Source organism: Sceloporus undulatus, chromosome 3 (genome assembly GCF_019175285.1).
Source record: "Sceloporus undulatus isolate JIND9_A2432 ecotype Alabama chromosome 3, SceUnd_v1.1, whole genome shotgun sequence".
NCBI classification, from domain to species: domain Eukaryota; kingdom Metazoa; phylum Chordata; class Lepidosauria; order Squamata; family Phrynosomatidae; genus Sceloporus; species Sceloporus undulatus.
In genome coordinates, this window is record NC_056524.1 from 185,509,306 (window position 1) to 185,534,399 (window position 25,094).

A 25,094-nucleotide genomic window follows, 5' to 3' on the forward strand; every position below is an offset into this window, starting at 1 on the left:
CTGAAGGGAACCATGGTGAATCCAGCTGCACTACACAGCTATTTCAAATATAATTTTCGATTCTTGCACTAAACTGTATTCTGTCAGCAAACAGGTCCCATGCTTGTAAACGAGATTCCAGGGGCTGATCTTTAAATAAAATAAATAAATAAATATGAAAATAGCTTGTTCTATCACTGAACAGTATTTTAAAAATATTTATTTTATTTTACTGTCCTTTCAAATATATTATCAGTAGGGCTTACAGTAAAACATTAAATACACATTATTTAATTAATAGATTCCATTATTACTGTTAAGAGCCAAAACAAAGGTTCAAGACTGGACTGAATGCCCATATTTTAAAAGCATTAACCGATTCAGAATTATCCTAATTATTGCTGTGTATCAAAGAATGCTACTATGTTAAATTAACTTTAAATAAAGCTTAGATTAATTAAAACACGACATACATTTTCAGAATTCAGGCAAATGTCTGAACTGCCTAAGTAAGCCTTACCTATCAGAACCATTCCAGCAGCACTCAAACTTGTCAAAGATGCAGTCATTCTCATAAAGGGAACAAAGTTTGCTTCGAAGATATTCATGAACCTTGAAATATACAAGTCATGGACAGTATGAGAACATTTTTCACTTGTTAAAGAAATCCCTTTTAGTATAAATTATTTAGTATAATTATTACATTACATTAGGCAGTCTTCACATTCATAGATTTCAGGTTCATGGTTTTGACTATTCCCAACTTTGTATCTGCTGCTTAACAAGGTTGACCTCTTCACCCTGCTCCTCCTCACTCTTCCTCCCAGCCAGTGAAAACCAGCACTATACATTATCCTTCTTTGCCAAACTTTGCCTCCTCCTCCTCATTTCCAAAGCCCTTTCCTTTGAGTCTGATGTTTGTAGCCATCCCCAGGGAGGAGCCAACTCCGCCCCCCGCTCCCTCTCTCCCCCAGCCAGACAAAACCAACACCATACTTTTCCTCTGTGGCGATGGCTGCAAACATTGGATTCAAAGCAGAAATACTTTGGAAATGAGAATGAAAAGATTGGTAAAGTGGGGAAGATACAATGTTGCCTTTGTCTGGCTGGGAGAGAGGGGAAGGAGAGGTGGATCTTCTGCAGCGGTGGCTGCTAACATCAGATTGAAAATGGAAGCACTTGGGAAATGTGGGGGAGGCCATGTGTTGCAAAGAGAGCTACGGGTGGTGTTTTTGGCAGGAGAAAACCATGGGGGGGGTGATATATTTGCGGGTTTTCCACTTTCATGGGTCCTCGGCCCCAACCCCTGCAAATGTGAAGGGGTGACTATATATTATAATTGAGGACAGTGGTCCCCAAACTTTTTCCAGCTACCATCCCTTTTCCTCTTGGGCAACAAATATACTGTTCTGTCCCCTTGTATTTCTTGGTATTAGGTATACTGTTCTGCAAATTCAAAACAACAGATCTAGGCAGATGCTCGCTTTGAACCCAGTAACCCTGAGAGTGAAAACTGAGCATCTTTATGAGCAGTGACTGAACATCCTCTTGCCTATGCCAGCCTTGTAGCAAAGGCCAACCCAGGCAAGAGGCTTCTTGATTGTTGCTCATCAGATGCTCAGTCATTGCACCAGCAAACTTAGGGAGCAGCAACCAAGCAGCTGGCTAACCAGCAAATGCTGCCCTTCCAGCAAAGGCCAGTGTGGGCAAGAGGACTCTTAGTCACTGCTCAGCCAACTGCCTGGTTGCTGTTCCAAGGTGACTGGGTGCAAAGGGAGAAGTTTCTCCCTGGTAAGGAAGGACTCTCAGTCCTTCATTGTGGCAGAGATGGTGTTTATATAGGGGGTTTAGAGGCCACATACTCTCAATTGGAGACTGGCATGGATGGGAGAAGGAAGATATTTTAACTACAGGAGCCACTCCAAGATGAAAGACTCTTTCCAAGAATTGACCTCAGATACTCCTCCTCCTTCCCCAGTCATGTCTTCTTCATACACCTTCAAATGTTCCCCACATACACCAACATTGTTTCTTTTGCTACCTCTTCTCTCAGCCTCTGATGAAAGAAAGCAGGAGCAACAATGCAGCTGCAACCTGCCAGCCAAGTCCCAGCAAAACTCACAAAGCTTAAGCAGGGTCCCAAATTTGAAATTTTATTTTTTGCCACCACTTCTCCCATGACACCACATGCTCTAACTCCTTGAACCAGTCAATTAGTCTTTCCCACATGGCACCACTCTAGGTCACAGAAGCAAAGCCCTATCCCCAGCCTTACATGTTTCTAACTGCCACCACCACCACTACTAGCAAAAAGTGTGGATAAAGGAGTAGGAGACAACACCACATGAAGTGATCAGTGAGGCTGTGTAATGGTTTTAAGGGATTCTGAAAAGAAGTTTCATGCAACCTTCATCCCCATCATGGTCCTAAAGGCTGATGGTTCCCCTTGTCTTTCTTGTGCACTAATACTTTGAAGACCCCCTTTTCCCTCTTACCGCCCACCTACTGCCCCTTTCCCCCCTTACCACCCTCCTTGATCTTTCCAGCCCACCCGGGGGTGTACTACCCAAGTTGGGAACTACTGTTTTAGGGCATAAACACTGTACCTGATAGGTCTCTACAGGCCTGTTTTCCATATTAAGATCCCATACTTTAACCGAAAGGTAGTCTCTAGTCATCATGTATCGACCACTGTGACTGAACTTTACGTCTGATATTGAAGAAATTATTTCTGAAAAGAACGATCGGCTGCTGGGATCTTCAGGCTCTTCAAAAACTGAAAATTATAAAGGTACACAGAAAAGCTGTTGAAAATGGTGAGTTTTAACATTTTGGCATTGTCAAACAAGGCTTACCTAGTTGAGCTATTTTCAAACAGTGTGTCATGAGAACACCTGAAGCGTTTCCCAAAACTTCTGGTGTTTTAGTTTAACAATGTTTTATCATCTTGCATATTTTGATTATGGGCATCTGTCAGTTTGCTTTATTTTATATTGTAATGTTTTTGTATTATATCTGAGTAATTTATTTTATAATTATATTGTATAGTTTTATATTTGTATTACTTCTTTCCCCCGTGTGTGTTTATAGACATATTTTAGATTAGCAAGTCTGGCTGTTGAAAAGCACCATGTATATTGGTGGAACTATAAACAAACAATAACAAGAACTGTGCTAGCCTGTAGACAAACGGAAGGCGTTTGTCAGCTCCAAGAAACTATTGAGAAAATACACCTCCTTCTTTGTGGATGCTGTAGAATGAAGTGTGCCTTTTACAAATGGATGGATGAGGGGTATGCCAAGGGTTGGTGTTTTACATTCTTCTTTCCAAGGCTGGTATTCTCCAGTGTCATATCCCATTACCCTTCTGTGTTGCTTTTCTGAAGGCTCAAAAAGCTAAAATGAGAGCTGAGATCTAGGAAAGCACTAGATACTACACAAAATTCTTGACTTTTGATAAACAGAGGAGAAACACGTCCCAGATATCAAAAATTATAGAAATAAATATGCCAATCACATTATACTTTCACCTCAGCAATGTAGGGGCTGAGGCATTTTAGGCGCAGAGGAGGCCCTTTTCCCAAACAAATGTGTTTCAATATTTGGGATGAGGCTGGAGGGCTCAAAGAGGCCATGGGGATTTGCATTTAGCTCTGAGATGTATTTTCTCAACCCTTACCATACCCCTGAGATATTCTCCAAGAAACTCCAGAATTCCTTCCTAAAATAATAGTGTATTTATGCGGTTGTACTGTACTGTGCTACAACAACAGCACATATTTTTCACTTCTGTCTTTAATTTGCCTTTTTGTCTTACTATAAGTTATTTAGAAACGTTAACATCTGACTCTAAGTAAATCCTATTTGCATCAGAAAGAAATAATAATAATTAGCTACCATGTTTCCAAGCCACATGGGGGCCTACTATGGTTACTAGAAGATTAGTAGGGTCAACACAGGTACAACAGCACAAAAGGACAATGATGAAGAAACAGTAGGCTTGCTAAAAAAATACCAAAAAATGAAGTTTCGACTTCTTTACATTTGTTTAAAATTACTTTCCTCTCTGATATTATACCTGCAAGTTTCAATACAACTTATGTCATTTATCGTGCACTTCAACACAAAATTTTAAAGACCATTAAAACTATGGAAATAAAAACCATGGCATACAGGAGACCCATAACTCTCTATGAGAGAATACCCATGTATTTCTGACAATGGTGTAGAAAACTGAGAAATAACTTACATTTTGAATGTCTATCACAAAGAGCTGAAGAACGCATATCACAGAGACGTATAGTTCCTTTGCTACTGCTGTAGACAAATACGTTACAATGATGAGGGTGGAACTCTGCTGCAGTTATGACTTCTGTCAGTTCCTCCATGTTAGCAGGTTTTATATCTACAATGTCTGAATATTTACTTATAAAGGTTAATATGTATTATTATATTCGTTTATAGCTCACCGTTTTTCCAATATAGAGATTCAAGGTGGCTTGCACAATATTAAAACCAGAACAGATTAAAAACACAAAAACCTCAGTAAAAATTGTTACTTTAAAAAAACAAACGATCTGTAAAATTGAAACCATTTAAAAAGTCAATAGAAGACAAGATATAAAAACAGCAAAGTAGCACACTCATAACAGCCCACTGTAGTGAATTTCTGAAACCTGTTGAGCTAGAAGTTTTTATTTGCTGGCAAAGACAGAAAGGAAGGAGCCATGCTATTGTCCCTAGAGAATAAGTTACAAAGTCTCAGAGCACTCACCAAAAATGCCCTCTGCTACATCCCCCCCTCAAATGTCCATGGGAAGATGGGAGAACAAAAAGAGTAGCTTCCCCAAAGGATCTTAAGAGCTCTGAATGGGTCATATAGGGAGATACTGTCCTTCAGGTATCTTTGATGGAAGCCACATGGAACTTTATAGGTCATAACCAGACCTTTAAATTGGGCCAGCAGCCAGTGGAGTTGTTGCAGCAAACGAGTTGTAAGCTCTCTGTAGCCAGACCCAGTTAACAATCTGGCTGCAGCTATTTGAGCAACTGAAGTTTCTCAGCACTTTTCAAAGGCACTGAAGAGCACATAGTAATCCAAACAGGGTGTAACCAAAACATGTCTTGCAGTGTGGCCAGAATAGACATCTCCAGGTATGGTCTCAGCAGACAGATTAGCTTTAACTGTGAAAATACACTCCTGATGACCACTGAAACTTGGGTCTGCAGACTTGACAGAGTCCAGGAACAAAGCCAAACTGTGATCTTGCATCTGCATGGGTAGTGTAACTCCGTCCAGCACATGTTGAATCTGTACTCCAAGACCTGCCTCTTGACTGACCAAGAACAAACACCTCTGTCTTATCTGGATTCATCCAGTTCATTACAGATGCAAGGCACTAATTCAGCATGGCAATAGATCCCCTGGAGTTTCCCTGATCATGATTATCCCTGATCTGAAAATGTGAAATGCTCCAAAATGTGAAACTTTTTTCATGCTTGGCTGAAATAGTGATACCTTCTGCTGGTTCAATATACAAACTTTGTTTCATAACCAAAATTATAAAAATACTGTGTAAAAGTATACAGGCTGTGTGTATAAGGTATACATGAAACACAACAATTTTCATGTTTTGACTTGGATCCCATTTCCAGGATATCTCACTATGTATATGCAAATACTTCAAAACCCCAAAAAACCCTGAAACTTCTGCTCCCAAGCATTTCAGGTAAGGGATACTGAACTTGTAATAGAGCTGGGTGTCATTAACAAATTGATTCCTCCCCAACTCCAAAATACAACTTTTCAGCCGTACAATATAGCGGTGCATCTCAGATAGGGAGGCAGGACCCTGGGGGCAGGGTACAAGAGGTGCTCAAGGGGAAGGCGTGAGACTTGGGAGCCCTGATCCCTCCTCTTCCTCTCAAACCTTTTTATATGTAAAATTTACACATGTGTTGTGTTAAATATTGAATTTGCCTAAATAAAACTGTTATATTTTGAATTATATTTTCTTATCAAAAGTTAAAATATGAATACATATGAATGTGTGAATGAAAATTTGTTTTCATTGTTGTGTGCTCAACCCACTACATGACACTGGCTCTACATGCAAATGAATGAATGAAAATCAGCACACTAAGTAAACATAATGTTTTTATTCATATACTACACTGAGTGGAGGGGTCCCAAGGGTAAAACGTTGGGAGTACCACTGCAACATAGGAAGACAAACGGTCTAAAACAAGGGTTGGCAAAATGCAGCTCATGGGCCACAGGTGCCCCCTCAAACCAATTTTGTGGCTGGGATCAATTTCTCACCCCATTCTTTTTGCTCCAAAATTAATCCTAGAGGTGGAGGATTTTCACTACTTTTGGAAGTTCTCCAGACCTCACACACACACACACACACACACACACAAAACTTCAATATGCCCTCTAAGAGCCCAAGAAGGTACCAAAACATGGTGAGAATGCCACCATGCCCCTAAAGAGTGTATTTTGGGGGGGGGGGGGGGGGGGTAAATTTAAAATTTGAATTGGAATTTAAAAACATTATTCAAAAGTGACACCTAATGTTCACACTTAATAACACATCAAATTCCCAATGATTTCAAATAATGATTTCTATGATGAGGAATGGATTTAAAGACTGTCAGCAAAGATGACCCAAGATCACATGCAACCTTTAGCTTATTTCAAAGGCTTCCAGAAGTCATGCCGCTTTGATCACATTGGAAAAGCAGGGTAAAAATAAACTATTATTATTATTATTTCAAACCTCTGGCAAAATACTATCTGTTCTATCTGTTTCAACAAACTAGGCACATATCTAACAGGAATAGTCTAAGCAGACTAAAAAAGATACTTTACAACAATTAGAAATATTTTCCATAAGAAGATACTATGTAGTAAGAGATTTCAAGATATTACATTTATACTGTATTTCATATCAAAAAGGATACTAAAACTTCTATCTGTGATTTCTAAATGCCACAGGTTGATTCTTAGGTCATCAGCCGAAAGGTATGTTTCATGATCACTATTTACTGAAATAGAGTTTATGTGATACGTGTGTGCATTTGCAAATATCCTTCGGGGACTTGCTTCTACCATCAGGTCCATAGGTTTCAGTATTGGCACCTAAAAATGGAGAAAGGGACAAAAGTTGGCTTTTACATAAAGTTGCAATTATTTTGTCAATCAGCATTTTAAGATAATTTAGACTACATTTTCAACGGCTCAAAAAGCTCTGAACCACAAGTCAAGTCCATTAAAGAATTTAACTTGCAATTAAATTTTTTTAGTTCTATAATAGCCTTTCAGTTGGACTCTTGCTTATACTAAGGTTCTAAAAGACTAGCAGTGTACATGTGTATCCTTAGAAGTAAGTCCTTTTAAGTCCAGTACATCATCCTTGCACACACACAGGCAGAAAATTAGAGTCTGAAGATGATGGTAATCAAGGGTTGGTAGCCCAAACATATGTAAATTCTCAATGCTCTAGCATTTACAATTTTTATAACATTTACTAATATTTGATTTGTAGATTAATATTGTACTGTTTTCACCAGCTGTCAGAGAACGCATGGAGTTTCTTAAAGTACTTGCTAACTTTGGGCTTGATGTAAATTTAGTCATACTTAGAACAAGCCCACTGAAATAAATGGGACTTTAATCATACTATCATGCCATTATTTTGTTGGGTCTACTGTAAGAAATGACTAAGGGCCGAAAGATGGCTCTAAATTTGATTGCCAGATCGGGGTAGTGGCAAGCACACGTCACGGCCTTGATCTGGTATTTTTCTGGCCCAAAAAGAAGCGGCAAAATGTTTCTCCTTGTGCCGGAAAAAAGCCACCCTTTCCACTGCAGCTGCAGCTTTTCAGTGCTCCTGTGGCGTGAAGCATCTAAACACCATGCTGCCAGAGTGCTGAAAAGCTGCCCCCTTCATGTAGGCAATGGGGCATACACTATGCCCCCACGTTTCTGGGAAGCCAGCATATTGTGCTGGTGTATACCTGTACTGTACTGGTCCTAAGTCTGGATCCAACCCATTACACCTGCAATGAGGATGACCTATCACAGAAGCCAATTTGAGTTAACTTCCCCCTGGCAACAACAGTGTGTACTTCACCTCTGGAATGCTTGAAAAGAAAATTTTAAAATGCAGTGATTGGGGAGAAAATACTTTTCATTTTGAATATATACTATACTAAAATAGTTTTCAAATTATACTGTCAGTACCAGTGTGCCTTTCTGGAGAAAAATCAGGATTTTGATATTATATTTAGTATTTCAGATATTTTGCATTTGTACTTTGAATAGAAATTATGAGACAACACACAGACTATACTTACCTGAATAAACCAAATAAAATGGCATGATTGTAACCCACAGAACTGCATGTGCACCAAGACTTTCCATAAATATATTGTCTCAAAGTGATACTAGCTAACTCTTATTTACAAATTGCATTTTTCAAATCTTTATCTTACTTGTAGTGTTCTTATTTGTAATGTTTGCATATTTTATATTGCAAGATGCCTTGACAAAAACATCTAATAAATGGAATTTGGAATTATAATGTCCCATGACACCTAACAAAGAATATTTGATACAACAGCATAGTCCTGGTTATTTAGGTTACTACTTTTGGTACACTTTTTGTCCATTTTCTGCTGTTTGTGGTGTTCTGAGATGGGTATCTGTATCAAAGATTAGATCCCAAACAGGACACACTCGTCACACATGGAAGTGTGATTTTGAGGTTCTCAGCAAATGTTTGTGAGTGGAAAAGTATCGGGTTGGGAGTTACAGGCATAGATCACACCAATACTCCAGGGGCCACAGTAATCTTGCCAGTGTGGGTATTCTCCAGAGCCACATCTGCCAATTTTCAATACGCTCCAGAGGCCTACCATACTTTGTGCTCACCATTCTTTGACAACCAGAAATGATGTTCCAACCATCTTTTGTCAATTTGGAGAGCACTGGGAAGGTCCTTGCTTTCTTGGGTTGAGATAGAACAGCTTGTTTTACCATTCTGAAACAGATTAAAGCATTTTTGTGGCATGCTGGATGGTGGTGGTTCAGTGAGGGGGTCAGAGGGCCACACTAGACACCATTGTACCTGCTTTATGGGAACTCACACAATCATGTTGTATTGAATCAAAACTACAATCCATGTAGCTCAATATTGTTTATACCAACTGTCAATAGTTTTCCAAGGTTTCAGTCAGCAGTGTGTTACAACCCTATCTAGAGATAACAGTGACTGAGCATAAAACCTTTGGCATGCAGTTTTATTTTTTACCACTAAGCTACACCGCACCCCCCCTTTTAAAATTAAGAATTTAGACACTTTCTAAAGTTGAGCATTCAATAAAACTACTATTCCACATAAAATTACTATACCACAGCTGCAGCATAACTGGCAGCAATATTATTAAATTTCATTTAAAGTTAGAAGAGCAGAATACCCGGAGTGCTGTGATTCTAAATGGATCTCGGAGTCTTCCATCTTCATCTTTTAAGTTATACCCTTCAGCTCTTTTATCCCTTTCACTGATTTTCCATAATTTAATAGTTTTATCTAAGAGAAAGAAAGAGGATGACATTTCCAAACTGCTGAAATTCAACAATATTAAAAATTACCATAGTAGAACAGACATTCATTATTTCATCTCTGTTTGCATATAACCCAGTCTGATTTTCAAGCTGGAAAAAGCTCTTGATGGGGACAAGATCACATATACTCCAAACAATTCATCCATTAAATCTGTGTCCATGCAACCTTGTGATTGCATACAACCTTGTGAATGCATATTTTACAGATTCCTCTAAGTCTAGAAAATGTAGTAAAAAAAACCAACCCTAAAAACTTAAGGTCAATTTATCCACAGGTCAATGCAAGCATTCTACTCTTATCAAAAAAAGAACCATCCCCATCTTTCATGACAGCTATGTCTGTCCTGGGGGAACCAAAAGGAAGCACTGACATCCACTCTCCACTCCAGCACTAGTTCTGGACTTTTTGAGTGCACTGGTGGGAAAATAGTGGTGACTCTTTGGTACTTCCCCTCAAAGGTGATCCAAGAGAGTAGAGGGGGTTGGTGCTTCTTTTATGTTCTCCCAGATGGACTAAGCTCTCATCTTTTGCCACTCTACCCAGAGAAACAGATGTTTCTTCTTTGATAAGAGTTAATAATGCACCCTAACTCTTGACTTTACATTCTTTTTGAGACATGCACATTTTTTTTAGCCCTGCCTGTGCCTGGTCACCTCCCCCCCTCCAATACTGCACATTGTACCATTTACTGTAGTTCCCTCCACATACTATCAGGCCTTTCAGGAGAGTGCAAACAGTTATGCTTCGAACTTTGTAACTTTTTTTGTATGATTTTCCTTTGCTTTATCCTTTACATCCTTTGCTACATGCTCTTCAGTTTTACCTTTGACTTATCCACAGGTCATAGCAAAACTCCTAATTTGGGCTCAAAATGTGCCCTTGACTTATATATGAGTACAACTTATAAACAGGTATATATGGTAATTTATATTATATGCTTATTGGATTACAGTCAGCCCTCCATATCCATTGATTCTGCATCTATGGATTCCACCATCAACAGCTTGAAAATATCCCCAACCCTCCCCCCACCCCCCACCCAAAAATAGTTCCAAAAAGGAAACTTCAATTTTGCCATTTCATGTAAGGGACACCATTTAACTGCACCATTGTACAGTTGTCCCTTATCTGTGGTGGACCCATTCTGAGGGCCCCTGCAGATAACAAAAGATGCAGGACCTTAAGTCCTGTTCTTTCCTATGGCCATGCAATATGCGTGTGCAAGCTGGCCTGGCTATGTGCATGCACATCCATTTAAAATAACACGGCTTGTCATTCATGGAAGTTCAGATCCACAGATGGTAAAGCCTACAGGTAAGAAAAGTCCATTGTGTGGGCTTGAGCACCCAGTGATTTTGGTATCCATGGGGTTCTAGAACCAAACCCCAGCAGATGCAAGTGCGCACGGTAATTTACTTTTCAGATCTTATTATCTTGTGCAATTGGTGCCCACAAATGTTTGCAAGGTTTATTAGCACACCATCATCTTTTTAAGGAAGGAAAGATGCAGTACAGATCTCTTGCCTCTCTCTCAATTTTCATGGGAGAGGCTTAAGTGCTGTTTTACGTCCAGCAGAGATTCTACAGTACTTCACTACTTCTGACCAGGCAATGGACTAGGTCCCTTCTCTGGAAATCATACAGAACTTTGTCAAATGGGTGGGAAGGAAAGTTAGTAAAAGGATTTTGAGAGCCAACTGCACAATTTAATCAAATCTTGGTAATAATGGGGAGAGCAAAGCTCTATTGAAGACACTATGTTTCTGTTTCCGTGGCCTGATACAGACGGGCAGAAAGCGCTGTCCTTGGACCAAAATTAGGGTTCGGGAATGTGCAGCAACTGCACGTTCCTGACCCTGATACGGAATGGTGGTGTCATCATGGCAGCCTGTCTACACTGGAGCCGCCATGAGGATGCAAGCACTGCACAGCATCTAGATGTCACTGGAAGGAAGTGGTGTTATGGCGGCGCCCTTTCCCGTTTGTGGTGCTGCAAAAAAGAAGCCAACCTAGGCAGCTTCTTTTTGGCAGCACATTCGGTGCCATAGTGTGCGGCTGCTGCAGCATCAACTCGGGGCAAAGACGTGCGGCGTGAAGCTGCCTGTCTGTCGAGCCCCCAAGTACTGGAAATCTTAGTTCACCCCTTGTCAGCTTCTGGATTGACCATGCAATTTCAAAGATATTTTTGTAATCATAAGTGGCTAGAAAACTGTATTAGTTTTGAAAAGAAACAACCTATTTTTAGAAAATTGAATTCCACTCCTGATACTGCCCTTTTTTTTGGTAGCAACTTCTTTATACACACAATTTAGAATGGTGCTATGCAGGACCTTCCTGTTCCCTTCTGCTAAACTGTAACCTCTCTAAGGAAAGCATGCATCAGTTTCTCTATAACTGAATGAAGTAATGCATTAGGCCACTAGCATTTATATTACATCAGGAGTGCCTCTAAGAGCTTGAACAATAAGCTTGTGTTTCAGCAGTGCCTGCCACAACAATCTGAACAACTAAAGATTTTACAATGTCAGTAAGCAACTAAGAATGCTCCTCCACAAACAAGAACATTATTTTTTTCATAAGATGCATTTCAGTTAAGATCATCTTAGACTACCTTCTCTCTGACAAAATGAATGCAGTTGATTTGAAGTACAGTATATCTAAAATAAAAATGGCTCTTTTATACTACAGTTATATGAGATAATATTTTTATAAGATTACCATATCATGAAAATATTTAAAGTGTTGTGTTGTCATAAAAAATAAAGCATACTTTGAGTTTAATAAAAATATATTTTAAAAGTGCTCTGGTCAATATGCGTAAGAAAACTAGAGCAAAATAAATTAAAAACTAGCTTGACTTAGTTATGACTGTCATAGCTCATAATGAGAAAAATATTCTGGAGATATATCAAGCAAAAAACAATAAGGAAAGATACGACTCCACAGCACTGGGGGGGGGGGGCATGCTCTGTAAGGAACAGAGTACACTTGCAGTGTTTCTGGCACTATGATACCTTCCCTCTTGAAGTGAAAAGTGTCAGTTTGGCAAAATACTGTATTAGATCTTAAATAATTAATGGTAGCTTGTTTTGTACTCAAGTATACAGCCTGATCTGCAAGGGTTTAGTCTTTATTAAAACAGATATAACTGATTCTGCATTATTTAATCTAAAGACATATCTGTGGTTGTCCTCTTGTATATTAAACAAGGTTAGATAATGAGCATTTTAATTATACGAAATCTTATGCTATAAAGAGTTGTAGGAACCCAACATGTTAATCAGAATTATCTAAACTGTATTCCTATGCTCACATGTACAGGAGTAGGCCGCATTGTACTCAACAGGACTTACGTTCGAGCAGACATGTACAGGACTGATCTCTTAGCTAAAACTAAATTACCAGTAAAAACTGAGTATGTGTAATCACTAATGAAATAAACCACCTGCACTAATAAACATTAAACAATAAAATATCCTTACCATTTGTAGATAATAAGAAGTGAGCAGCATTCTGTTGTGGTAACCACCTAATTTTGTTAATTTTTTCCTCAATTTCTAGACTTTTCAAGTAGTCAAACTCAGGTTCATGACTCTGAAAGGTACTGTAAACATTATATTCCCCTCTTGAATGAGGACGGCTTTTATTCTGCAAGGAAACAAGTGTAAGAATAGTGTAATGTTATTTTTGATAACATTTTTATACTGAAGTCATTAGTTGAAAAGATTACAACCAACAAAATCATATAGGTTTGACATACAGCAAGCAGAAATTCTTTAAAGGATTATTTGAATGTTCCAAATTTAATCATTACTAATTAATTTTACTATTAGATATTTTGGTACACAATATTTTAAAATAATTTTGTGCATGCAAAAGTTCATGAAACAGTTCGCATACAGTGAAACGTAAGAAAACAAGAGTCACTATCTCACTATCTCATGTGGACAATTCTGGAATATTTGGGATATCAAAATAAGGAATACTCAACCTGTATTACAAATACAGTGTGCCCTTCTTTTACGCAGGGTTCCATTCCAGACTCCCCTGCATAAAAGAAAAAGTGCGTATGCTCGAGCCCTGTGAAGACACACCCAACTAAAGGTGGTGGCGGGTTTGGGTGTGCAACGCCAGTACCCTGGTGAGATCAAACTCTTTTACCCAAAAAGGCTCCGAAGCTGAATGTAAAGTTCAAAAAGGGGGAAGTTTAATTAAAAGAACAAAAATAAAGAGTTTTCTCCTCCCGATACTTTACAGAGTTTCAGCAATCTTCAGGGTGTCATCTTTCTGGGTCTGATCTTGGTTTGATCTCCTCTCTCAATGGAGCTGGTGCAGGTTCTTTCAGCTCCTGAATTCTTCGACTTGATGTAGGTAACTAATTTCTGGTAACTGATATGGCTAACTTGATCTTGGTAACTAAATCGGCTAACTAGTACCTGGTAACTGATTTGGCTAACGTACTTGGTAATTAAAATGGCTAAAGTGTAAGAAATGCCCTTTCCGGCTGTCTGGGCCTGTTTGCCACTAAAAGACAGCTCTCTGCCTGCTCACAGCAAAGACTGCTCCAACTAAAAGCCTCAAGCTACAACAGAGCATGCTGGGAAGGGGCAAACCAAACCTGGAAAGAATGCAGGAGATCCTATAGTTCCTCCCACAACTAATACAATGAACTTTACTACACTAAAATATTCTATGGCCTGAACCAACACGAAAGAAAATGCAGGGGGAGATTCAAATAGTCCTGGCAGGACATCAAAAGCCCCATTACAAGTAATAGGGCTCATACTTGTGGCGGCGCATGGCAGTGTGCGCGTGCCACGGGTGCATGTGCCGTTGTTTCTTCTGGCGCATGCTGCCGCTTCTCCTGGCACTGATTTTAGCATATGCTGAAAGCAGCGTATAATGCATCCGTGTATGACGCAGGCACACTGTATTTCAAAATAATAATTTCCACATAAATGTTTAATGTGCTTGAAAATAATATTTAAACCCAACTAAATCAAGTAGCATCTGAACACTAAAGCATTTTCTAGAAATGTTCCAGTTTTACTTTTTCCAGAAAACCTACATCACTGAATGGTGAAGCTGTAAAGTACCCAAAAACTCACAGTTTCGGCTCCAAACTCTAACAACAGGAAAAGCAAGATGTTTTCAATTTAAAAGTCATGTGCCTTTGGCCATTAGATGTTGTAGCAAAATGTACTACTCTGCAAATCTTTCAAAAAAATTTTTTTCTGAAGACTTAGTATTTCCCTTCCTGCAACAATGGAATGGGCATACTGCTATGAAGCTTAGGGATTTGTTTCAAAACAGCAAACCAACTAGTTATCTGCAACAGTGCAACTTCCCCATTACCAAGAGTAAAGACCACTTCCCATTATCCTCCAACCAAGTTATATGGCTACTATAACAGTACATGTCATACTGCTTACGTGCTAGTCTAAAATATCATCCCAAAAACATTTTTTGTTAGTTTTACAAAGGAGACATACGTATATCCATATCATCTGGATGCACATAATCCCAGCACTGTAATGCTTCACTACTCACTTCAGAAAACAAGACGACTGAGGTGAAAACAAAACCTTATAACAGAATTCTTCTTTTGTCTTGCATAGTGGGAGGCAGTTTGCCAATGCATGCTTGGATGGAGCCACTCTTGGCTGTTTACTTGTTTGACAAACTATTCTAAAGGTCTCTTAATTCTCAGGAGATTCATTTATACATTCTTATTTTGATTTGGCTTTACAGAATTGTTAATATGAAGTATCATTTATGGAAGTAAATCTGAACCTTAAGATTTTAACAAATCTCATGTAGAGAAGCTAGTAAAGGGCTGATGGCTTTTGGAAAGACTGTTTCTTGCTTGCTCCTTTTCAACAGGAACGAATGTAAATAAAATCCCAAGCAATACTTCGTAACACAACTATAAAAGGTATCAATAGGTCTATCATGGTTGCCTTTTACCCATTCTAGGCTCAGTACCACACAATGATCTCCTTTTGAAATTGGATGGATATTCAACAATAGTTGTGAAAGAGTACACATATGCTCTTTTGGGAGAAAAAATAAAAATCACCTAGGTGCATGAATTAGTAGCATGCTTCCTTGTCCTGTGGCCATAATTGGCACGTGGCATTGGCATGGAGACTTAAATCCTTAGATAATTCTACTCTTGAATGAATCAATTACTTTTATAACTGCAGTTTAAAAATTACAAGCAGTTGTATTTAATCATAAAAAGAAACACAGAATGGCCCTCAAAATTGCTGATTAATTGCAAAAGGTACATATTAATTCCTCAAAATCACGGTGTTTGAAGAAGCAAAGGGCATTTCCCAGCCTTTCTATACTTGATTATGGATGAACATATATTTTATATATGTATGATCACTTTAAAAGGAAAATATTACTTAACCAACTACCGTAACAGTTTCAAGACCCATTTCAAGTTCAATTTTTAAAAGATAATAGCACAACAATTTTTTAAGGTACCCAACAAATTAAACTTGCTGATGTGATGTCATATATTTTAAGCAAAAACTGCAGGGAGGTTTAAACGCCACTTTTCATTGTTTTTAATAGCACTGACCTCTGGTTCCCTTTGAAATATAACCACTCTGCCACCTTTGTCTCCTGTTGCAAGAAGATCTCCAGAGTAATTAAATTCAACTGTTGAGATAATGTCAGCTGTAAACATAAAACAGAAACAGCAAAATTATAATGTGTAAACTGAATTGAGTGGTTCAGGACTCACGTTCATGAACTGAACAGGCAACCTATACATTAACATGCTAGCTGATTTTCAACACTAATGTTAAAAAGTCTGTTCCTTTCAAGCCTTGATCACCCTTTAAATATTTCAAAAGTACTCCAAATTACATGAGGAATACAACAGAAGAAATTAGACTCTAAAAACTTTGTATGCAACACTGAACCTAAGAATTTGGAGAAACCAAGATACCCTTTTCAGAAATTCACAAGCATCTTAGGGATTCAACATGGGTTTTAAAAATTCACCATGGATGTTGAAAATAATAAAAAGGGCACACTGTGTATAAAAGCAACCTCTCTCTACTGTAACATAACATCCACAGGACAAATATCCATTAGCCTAAGCTAACATAGATAGTCCTAATGGAGAACATTACCTCAAAGTCATGCATACACAAGCCCCAAAAGATACATGAGAAGAGTCACTTGGGTCATATCCTGGTATGACAATAATTCTATTAAAATTCTGTTTTCCATTAAAGACGCAAAAAGGCATCAACTGTGTAGGAAGCCGACAAACTATGGAATTTATCTTGGTTTTTTTTTAAATGTAAAAGATACAGTTTATTGAAAATTTATTCCATCTGAAATGGAAGTAATAAATCAAAGTAATAGTACAGAAGCAAAAATCATTTAAGTTGTACAGTTGTCAATTCACCAATCCTCAGTCTTAAAATGACTGGAAGAAACACAAAATACATTATACACATGTAATGTCGGAGAAGAGGGTTCTTTTTTGTTTTATAAATATGATGTGTTTTGTTTTTAAACGACACGTCCTTAGTTTTTCCTCACCTATTACAAACTAACCACCAAAGTTATTTCCAGTGGAGCTCGCCCAGCAAAGTGCCCATAAGACACTGCAGATGCATCTGTATCCGTAGAATGTGGATATACTTCCAGCATGACAGATAAGATAGAAATAGTACTAAAAACAAGCAAACCAGGATTGTGCTGGATGGAAATGAGAAAGACCTAACTGATATCATATCCCATACTACTCCAAATCCCAACGGCACCACTGCTGACAGTGCATCTTTACATGAGTCCTAGAATCAAGTGCAAGAAAAATCCCTTACTGCTGATTTCAATGCAAGATAATTGTTTTTAAAATAGCCCATGATGATGGCTGCCTCTCCCATATCATACAACACAGCACAGATGTAATGTTATGCAGCAGCACACCATCAGCAGTATCCAAACACCACAAGATTCCAACTCAAACAAGGTATGCAGCTTGGGATTCCCTCTTTGGCTCCATGCCATGTACACTAGAGCACACACAGGACCAATGGCATAATGGCACTTTATACACAGACTGAATCAGCATATAAAAACATGCAGCCTTTGAAATGCAAAGGACTTTTGTGGAATTATTGTAATGGAAACATATTAAACACTTAACATTGAGGGCACATAAAATCACATCATAGGTATCATTTAGACCAAATATGACCCTCTTCTTAATCTACGGTGAAAAATGCAATCAGGGAGCACAAAAACTTTGTTTTTAGCATCTAAATGATTGCAGTCCCCAGAGCTTTTTGTCAGAGGCACCGAGTACTGCAATCATTTTGATGCTATAGAGGAAGGTTGTTTTTCTGATGGGCTTTCAGCATATGTTGGAAGCCGTGTATGGTGCACCCGCGTATAATGCGGGCGCATGGCATATTTTAGCTAACTTGGCTGGTATCAGATACCATCTGTGGAGCATCCTACAGTGGTTCTCTTTGGCCTGATTTAAACGGGCCTTTGCGCTGCCCCCATCATGTGCTAGGGGTTGGCTGAGGACGCAGCGTCCAGCGGCCCCTTTATCTCTTTCCCCGCCGCTATCGGGGTGTCCTTGGGGCATGAAGCTCCAAGGACACCCCTTTCCAGGCCGCAGGGAAGCGTTTTGCCACTTCCCCGAGGCCTGTAAAAGCAGTGGATCGGGGCCTCTGGGGCTGCCGCTGTGGCCCTGATCCGTTGGGGAAAGGGGTGGGTGCAGGCCGCCCCAAAGGGGCAGCCTGTATCCCACCTTAAATGTTCGTATTTAATGTAAATTTCAGATTTTTATCCCAGGACTTTCCCCACTTATTCAAGTGTATTACCTGTACAACATTTTGAGCCCATCTTAAAATACATTCACTAGTTCTTGATCTATTTCCATTTTAAAGAGTAATTTACATGTCCTTGATATAGTGTGGTTAATTTTATCAAATATTTCATCTACGTCCATTTTCTCATTGCCAATTCCTTCAAGTTTAATGTCCATTTTAGGTCAGTTCTTAATTCAGGTTAACGTTTATTGTACTAGCCCAAGGCTAGTGAAAACTGTTTGAAGGATGATATGGCTTGGGACATGGACAACACTTAAGGATCTTGGTTGACTCTTTTCTCAATGTTTCCATCTCTAAGAAGAGGCAGGTAACAACCAAAGAGATTGATTTTTGGCTACAATGCCCTGTCAACTATCTTTTCAGTGCAAGTAAAGACATCCCTCACTCTGATTTTTAAAGCTCTTACTGAACTGATTTTATTATTTTGTTCCAATTTCTGTTTTGATGTTTTCTCACACTTACTAACCATTTGCTTCTAGCAGGTCCGTGGAAGTAGTAAGACCTGGTGTAATACATATATATTGTATGAAGATACAGCAGGCCAAATTAAAAATTCAAGCAAATTTTCAGGTCAAACATTTCTTGTGAACCTCAAGACTATCCAGTGTTTTCAAGAGTCTTGTTTATCAAATTACATTTTCAAATTATTAACTCAGTTGACTAGAAAGGTGAGGTTGCAGTGATGAACAAAATCAAACTAAAAAACCCCAAGCAAAATCACAAAAGAAACACCATCAATGTAGGGCTGCATCTGCACTGCAGAAATAATCCAGTTTGACACTACTTTAACTGTTGTGGCTCAATGGTCTGTTCTAGACGGGCCTTTGCTCCGCCCCCAGTACGTACTAGGGGTTGGTCGAGGATGCAGTGTCCAATCAGGCCTCACCCCTAGTACATACTGGGGGAGTAAAAATGGCAGCGCCCTATAGACATGGGCGCCGCCATTTTGACGTGACGGATGCTTAGCGTCCGCACGTCGTGGCGTGGTTGTGATGACGCAAGTGCGCCATTGGCACCTTGCGGCATCACAACTGTACTGCAAGAACCACCTGCTTTTTGCGGGTTCTTTTTGATGTGGGGGAGTCGCGCGGTTTGTCCGCTGCAGCTCCCTCGCGCAGCAAACATGGGCGCCGGCAGAGCGCCCTTTTTGGGTGCTCTGTAAAGCGCCAATGCTAGGGAAATCTGATAACTGTAGTTTGGTGAGACATTTAGCCTTCTCAGTCAGAAAGCTCTGGTGACTCAACAACTACAATTCCCAGAATTCCATAAAAGTGAGCCATGGCTGTTAAAGCAATGTCAAACTGGATTATTTCTGCAGTGTGGATGCAGCCTACGTTACCTAAAGAACAAACAGAACAATACGTTTTGAACCCCTCTAGAAGGCCAATCGTTGTGTGACTTCAAGTAATTTCTTATTTATGGCAACCTTAAGGTGAACCTATCACAGGGTTTTCCAGGGCTGAGTGTGGGTGACTCACCCACGGTCACAGACTGGGTTTCCATGGCCAAGCATGGAATCCAGCCCTGATCTCCAGAATTGGAGTCCAATGCTCAAACCACTACACCATGCTTGCTCTCCTGGCAGGCCAATAATGAGGGATAATTGCAGGGCTTGGTGCAGGATTCATTTCATAGTCTTAGACAAATTAATATAAATTCCCTCCTTCTCACCACAACACAAAGAACTGCAACCTGAAGCAGGAACTGAAGGGATGATAGACACCAATGTAATTAACAGTAACACTCTCTGAATTATATGGGTGCCATGCTGTAAAGTGCTTCACAGTAAGCAAAATATGCTAACGGAATACAGAAGAAGTACTGACAGAAAAAAGAACCTGCAAAAAGTGGGTGGTTCTTGTGGTACAGTTGTGAAGAAAACTGGGAGGAAAACTGTTAAATCTATACATCCACAAGTAAAATGATGCTTCAATATGATATGCCAGCTGAATCTTCCAAGGATTCTTCTAATGCATCGCTATGTCGAGTATACTGTAGTAATCAAGGCTGGAGGATATATAAGTATGGATTAGTTTTGCAAGCTCCTACTTCTGCAAAAGGAGGTAAGGACTACACAGGCAACAGGTTGACATAAAGGTCTTTTAGACCCGGGACAGATTGCCCAAAAAGGGCAGTCTGTCGGTGCCCTGTTTTACGCCACAAGGAAGCAAACCGCGTGGCTTCCTCGCAGAGCAAAAAGAACCCACAAAAAGCAACAGGAAGTGATGCAACATATGCAGTGGGGGAGATTTGCCCTTGATTTCCATGCAGTTGCCCACAGTTGCCCTATATAGATGCCAAACAATACTGAAATCAATCTCTATTAAACTCTACAATCCAGTCTCCAGCAGCTGGACAAAGTTTCTCTAACAACCATTCTCTGTATCCAGAAAAAACAAAAACGACTGGAACCAAAGGAGCAAAATCTGCAACCCAAATCAAGAATTGAACTAAACCAAATTAATAGCAACTACAGTCAGCCCTTCTTATACATGGATTTTTTATACACGGATTTAAGCATACACGGTTTGAAAATGTTCCAAAAAAGTATAAATTTACATTGATGTTCCATTTTTTTTATTAGGGACACCATTTTGCTATGTCATTATACTTAATGGGACTTGAGCATACATGGATTTTGTTATACACGGGCGATCTTGGAACCAAACCCCAGCGTATAACAAGGATCCACTGTATAACTTTAGACTTGACCAGAGGAAGGGAGTGTGGCACAGTGGTTTGAGCACCAGACTATGACTGGAGACCAGGTTTGATCCCCTGCTCAGCCACTAGGTGTTGTTGGACAGGTCAAATGTGCTCAGCCTCAGGGGAAGACAATGGTAAACCTCCTCTGAACAAATCTAGCCAAGAAAACCCCACAATAGGTTCACCTTAGGGTCACCATAAGTCAGAAATGACTTGAAGGCACACAACAACAAAGTATTGCATCATTTCATTATGTCATTACTTTTATTTATGGAATAACATTTGTAAAATGGAGATGATTTAATGAAAAAAAAATATCCACTCCACAATACTGACAAGGAAACTATGGTGATTTGTTTATCTGCTATGGTGATTGCCTTGGTTTTTAACTCCATCTCATCTCTGGTCATTTCTGCCTTTTCTTATTTTGTTACAAATTAAAATAAGCTTCTCATAAAGAAGCAAAACGTGGCTAATAGCACCTCTAAAAACTCCCTGTGAATGCAAATAGCCTTGTAAACCAGGTATGCATTCTTTGCTTCCAGGGAATATAGTATTTCTAAACTACACTATTGGGTTTTTTGGCTAAAAATGATGATGGAGAAGTCATTTTCACCAATATAGCAGCTTTGGGAGAGCAGCCCAACAAACTCAAGTTGCCCATCCTTGTCTATGCCTTAAAGTGCATCCTCACTCCTTCCCCCACATTCAGAAAAGGTTGTGGATATCTTTTGCAAAATTCAATGGAGTGCTGGTCATTTTTTAAAAATAAATAAATAAGGAGTTTACACAGTCACACAAAATAATTTTCTTGGACATATTTTGCATTAATGTTTTTATCATTAAAACAGTCTGGAAAATATAGAGATAATTTCTTGATGTTTCTCAAAACTGAAAGTGCAATTATAATTATTGAAGCGCATATTTATAGAAAACAACACACATTATGGTAGCATTTAACATCTTTCCACCCCTGACTTACCGTACATCAGTAATTTCTTCAGTTAATTATTGCAGCATTTATATCTAACCCAACTGAGCATTAAGATTTACATGGTAAACATCTTCTGTACTAGGAACATTTTCAAAGGTATAAGCAGCAAGAGGTTATAAGAACGAGTAGTGACAAGACAGCATGACAGTACTATATTTTGTTTCTAGTGCATATTACAAAGTTGAAGTAACTGATCAATAACTTACCAAACCAGAGACAAAAGAAAGGTGAAGATCTGTTAGATCAGCAATGCTGTTGTGCTTCTGTCTCTGTAAGTGGAGTCAGTCAGCACCACAGCTTTGACCTTAAATGCCCCTGTGCCTGTATTTACACGGGGGGGGGGGGGTGCTTTGGTAGTAGAAGATAAGTTGCCTGAATGAAATGAACTTTCATTATTACTATATATTCTGCTTCAAAATAAGCTCATAATCCTATAGCTGGGCACTGGTGTATTAAATGAGGTTCCACTGTTGTAACAGGCTTATGCCTATATAGTGCCTTTCAACAAATTTTCAACTATCCACAGTTTATCGATGGTGTACTGCACAAACAATATCCACGAAGATACATAGACACAACCTGTATATACTGTACTCTGACTATTCTGGTATGACTATTACTAAGGTGCTTTTTCTATAAAATCTGGATAATATTTTAAAAATACTTTTCTCAATTAAATTGTAAGACCTCAAGTAAGATCTGTTTTTTATTTACATAAAGCAGTCAGTAATTTCACTTTTTGATGCAATGTACAAATCATTACTGCTATTATTATATTAAGTAAAAAGAGATAGACCTGGTACTAATCATGTAGGAAGGAAGGAAAAGGAACACATATAAACAGATGAGTAATTAATGGCTATACCATTAAGTCTAGTATCAAAAGACTTATGTACAATGAAAACAATAGAAACATTGAAAAAGGATAAGTTCTTGTATGTTGGCTCAGATGCTTACCCAAGTCAGCTTGACAAAGGCAAGTGTTTCTGATGAGAAGAATGTCTATCAACACATTGATCCCAAACTTTTCAACTGTTTTGCAGTGTGGTGAAGATAAGACAGCAAAAGTCCTTTCAAAGTTGCAAGAGTGACTTTTGACGACTTTGTTTGTCCGTACTTTTGGAAAAGGAGGACTCCATATCTCCAAGTCTCTTGCACACACCAAAGGATTTGGTGGACAAGAAAATAATGGTTGTGGCTATTAAGCTAGCTTGAATCCACCACAGTGTGCACAGTGGATAATGAGTGACCAGGCAGTTAGGAAACAACTTCACAGTGACTGCATACATGTGTCTCTATTATTACAAATATGGAGACAACTGATTTTGATGAAAAGTCAAAGATGTTTCTCATCCATCTACCATAAAGCTAGAGAAGCTAGTGTTGCCAAAACAGGAAAGATGGTTTTGACTGTAAATGTCTTAAAATTTGGTGTTATGCCTGTGGGTATACCTTAGGTGATAAAGAATATGCTTATATAGCTTTTAAAACATTTGTTTGATGGGGGGATACCCAACAATAGTTGACATCTCCATACTATGCTATTGAAGGTAGATATACTATGCATATACTATGGAACCAATGCATGCAAGAGATTAATTATATTCACAAGTAGAATATTAACAATGATGCTTTTCAGCTGGGAGAAATCAGAACAGGGTTTCTCTATTCATATTGCCCAGATTTCAACAGTGGAGAGATACAAACACATCAGCTAGCCATACTTTTTGGCAAGGGAAATAGTAAAGACAAAAGCAGGGCTGGGCAGAATGCAGAAAGTGAAAACAATGGATGTAAGCAGAGCAGGAGTAAGCAAGTGGTCAGGCAGGTAAGCAGAAAAGCTTGCAAAGCGATTCCATATTTATGAACAAACCAGTTATCTACTTTGTTCAGGGCAGGACAATTTTCAGGGCTTGGAAAGGCTGCATTGCCCACTGTGTCGAATTTTGGGACGCTGCATCTCCTTCTAATTTATATTCATTTGGCCCGTTTTGTTCCTTTCTAGGCTACATAGTGGAAGGAACATGATGAAATTCTCCCCACTGTGGGAATTTTACCTACAAGAAATGGGAAAGAATTGGGAGTCTGGGAGGCCTCAAATATAATCTTGGGGCCAAACAGGTTTGTGGGCCTGACTTTGCTATTCCTAGGGCCAAAACAGAAGGCAGAAATAATCCAGTTTGAGACTACGGTACTTTAACTGGCCTAGTTGAGTACTAAGGAATTTTGGGAACTGTAGTTTGTTGTGATACCAGAGCTCTCTAACAGAGAAGGCTCAATGTCTCTCAACTGCAGTTCTCATAATTCCCTAACATTGAGCCAGGGCAGTTAAAATGGTCTCAATATGGATTATTTCTGCAATCTGTTTTGACTCTTAATCAATAATACAATAGACCTTTGTTATACGCTGGGGTTTGGTTCCAAGATCCCCCGTGGATAACAAAATCCGTGGATGCTCAAGCCCCATTAAATATAATGACATAGCAAAATGGTATCCCATATAAAAAGTGGAAAACCAAGGTTTGATATTTGAAATTTATACTTTTTTTGAACATTTTCAAACCGTTGATGCTTGAATCCGTGTACAAAAAAATCCGTGTATAAGAAGAGCTGACTGTACATTGCTAATGAAGCTTGTTTTAAAATCTACTACATTCTATTATAAAAGCTTTCAAACCTATTATCTTAATAGCTTCATTCTATTTGTATTAAATAAGAACAAAAATAGAAGTATTTGAGTGCATTCAAACAAATGCCATGAAATTTCTTTTATTTAAAGCTATACAAATATATTTAATCACTATCACTGTCACTGGCATTTTAGTACAAGGGCAGCATCACGAAAGAAAGCAAACTTAATGTCTGCATAATTTACAAAAAGTTCCAGTTGGGATGCTATAATTAAATCAG

General features: G+C 38.8%; 1 protein-coding gene across 4 annotated transcripts in view; it reads right to left on the bottom strand.

Annotated features, from left to right (window-relative positions):
- The window catches only part of PPP2R2D (protein phosphatase 2 regulatory subunit Bdelta), a 34,200-nt gene that overhangs the window by 3,016 nt on the left and 6,090 nt on the right, over nucleotides 1-25,094 (bottom strand). For 2 of the 4 annotated variants that reach the window (XM_042458617.1, XM_042458615.1), the window contains exons 3-9: nucleotides 16,204-16,301; nucleotides 13,094-13,259; nucleotides 9,463-9,575; nucleotides 6,946-7,123; nucleotides 4,229-4,393; nucleotides 2,586-2,755; nucleotides 500-591 (exon numbers count right to left, since the gene is read on the bottom strand). In XM_042458617.1, coding sequence (XP_042314551.1) covers nucleotides 500-591; nucleotides 2,586-2,755; nucleotides 4,229-4,393; nucleotides 6,946-7,123; nucleotides 9,463-9,575; nucleotides 13,094-13,259; nucleotides 16,204-16,301 — 982 coding nt within the window. Of the gene's footprint in view, nucleotides 1-499; nucleotides 592-2,585; nucleotides 2,756-4,228; nucleotides 4,394-6,945; nucleotides 7,124-8,917; nucleotides 9,027-9,462; nucleotides 9,576-13,093; nucleotides 13,260-16,203; nucleotides 16,302-25,094 lie in introns of those variants that run through there. The other 2 variants (XM_042458616.1, XM_042458618.1) reach the window with 2 other exon arrangements.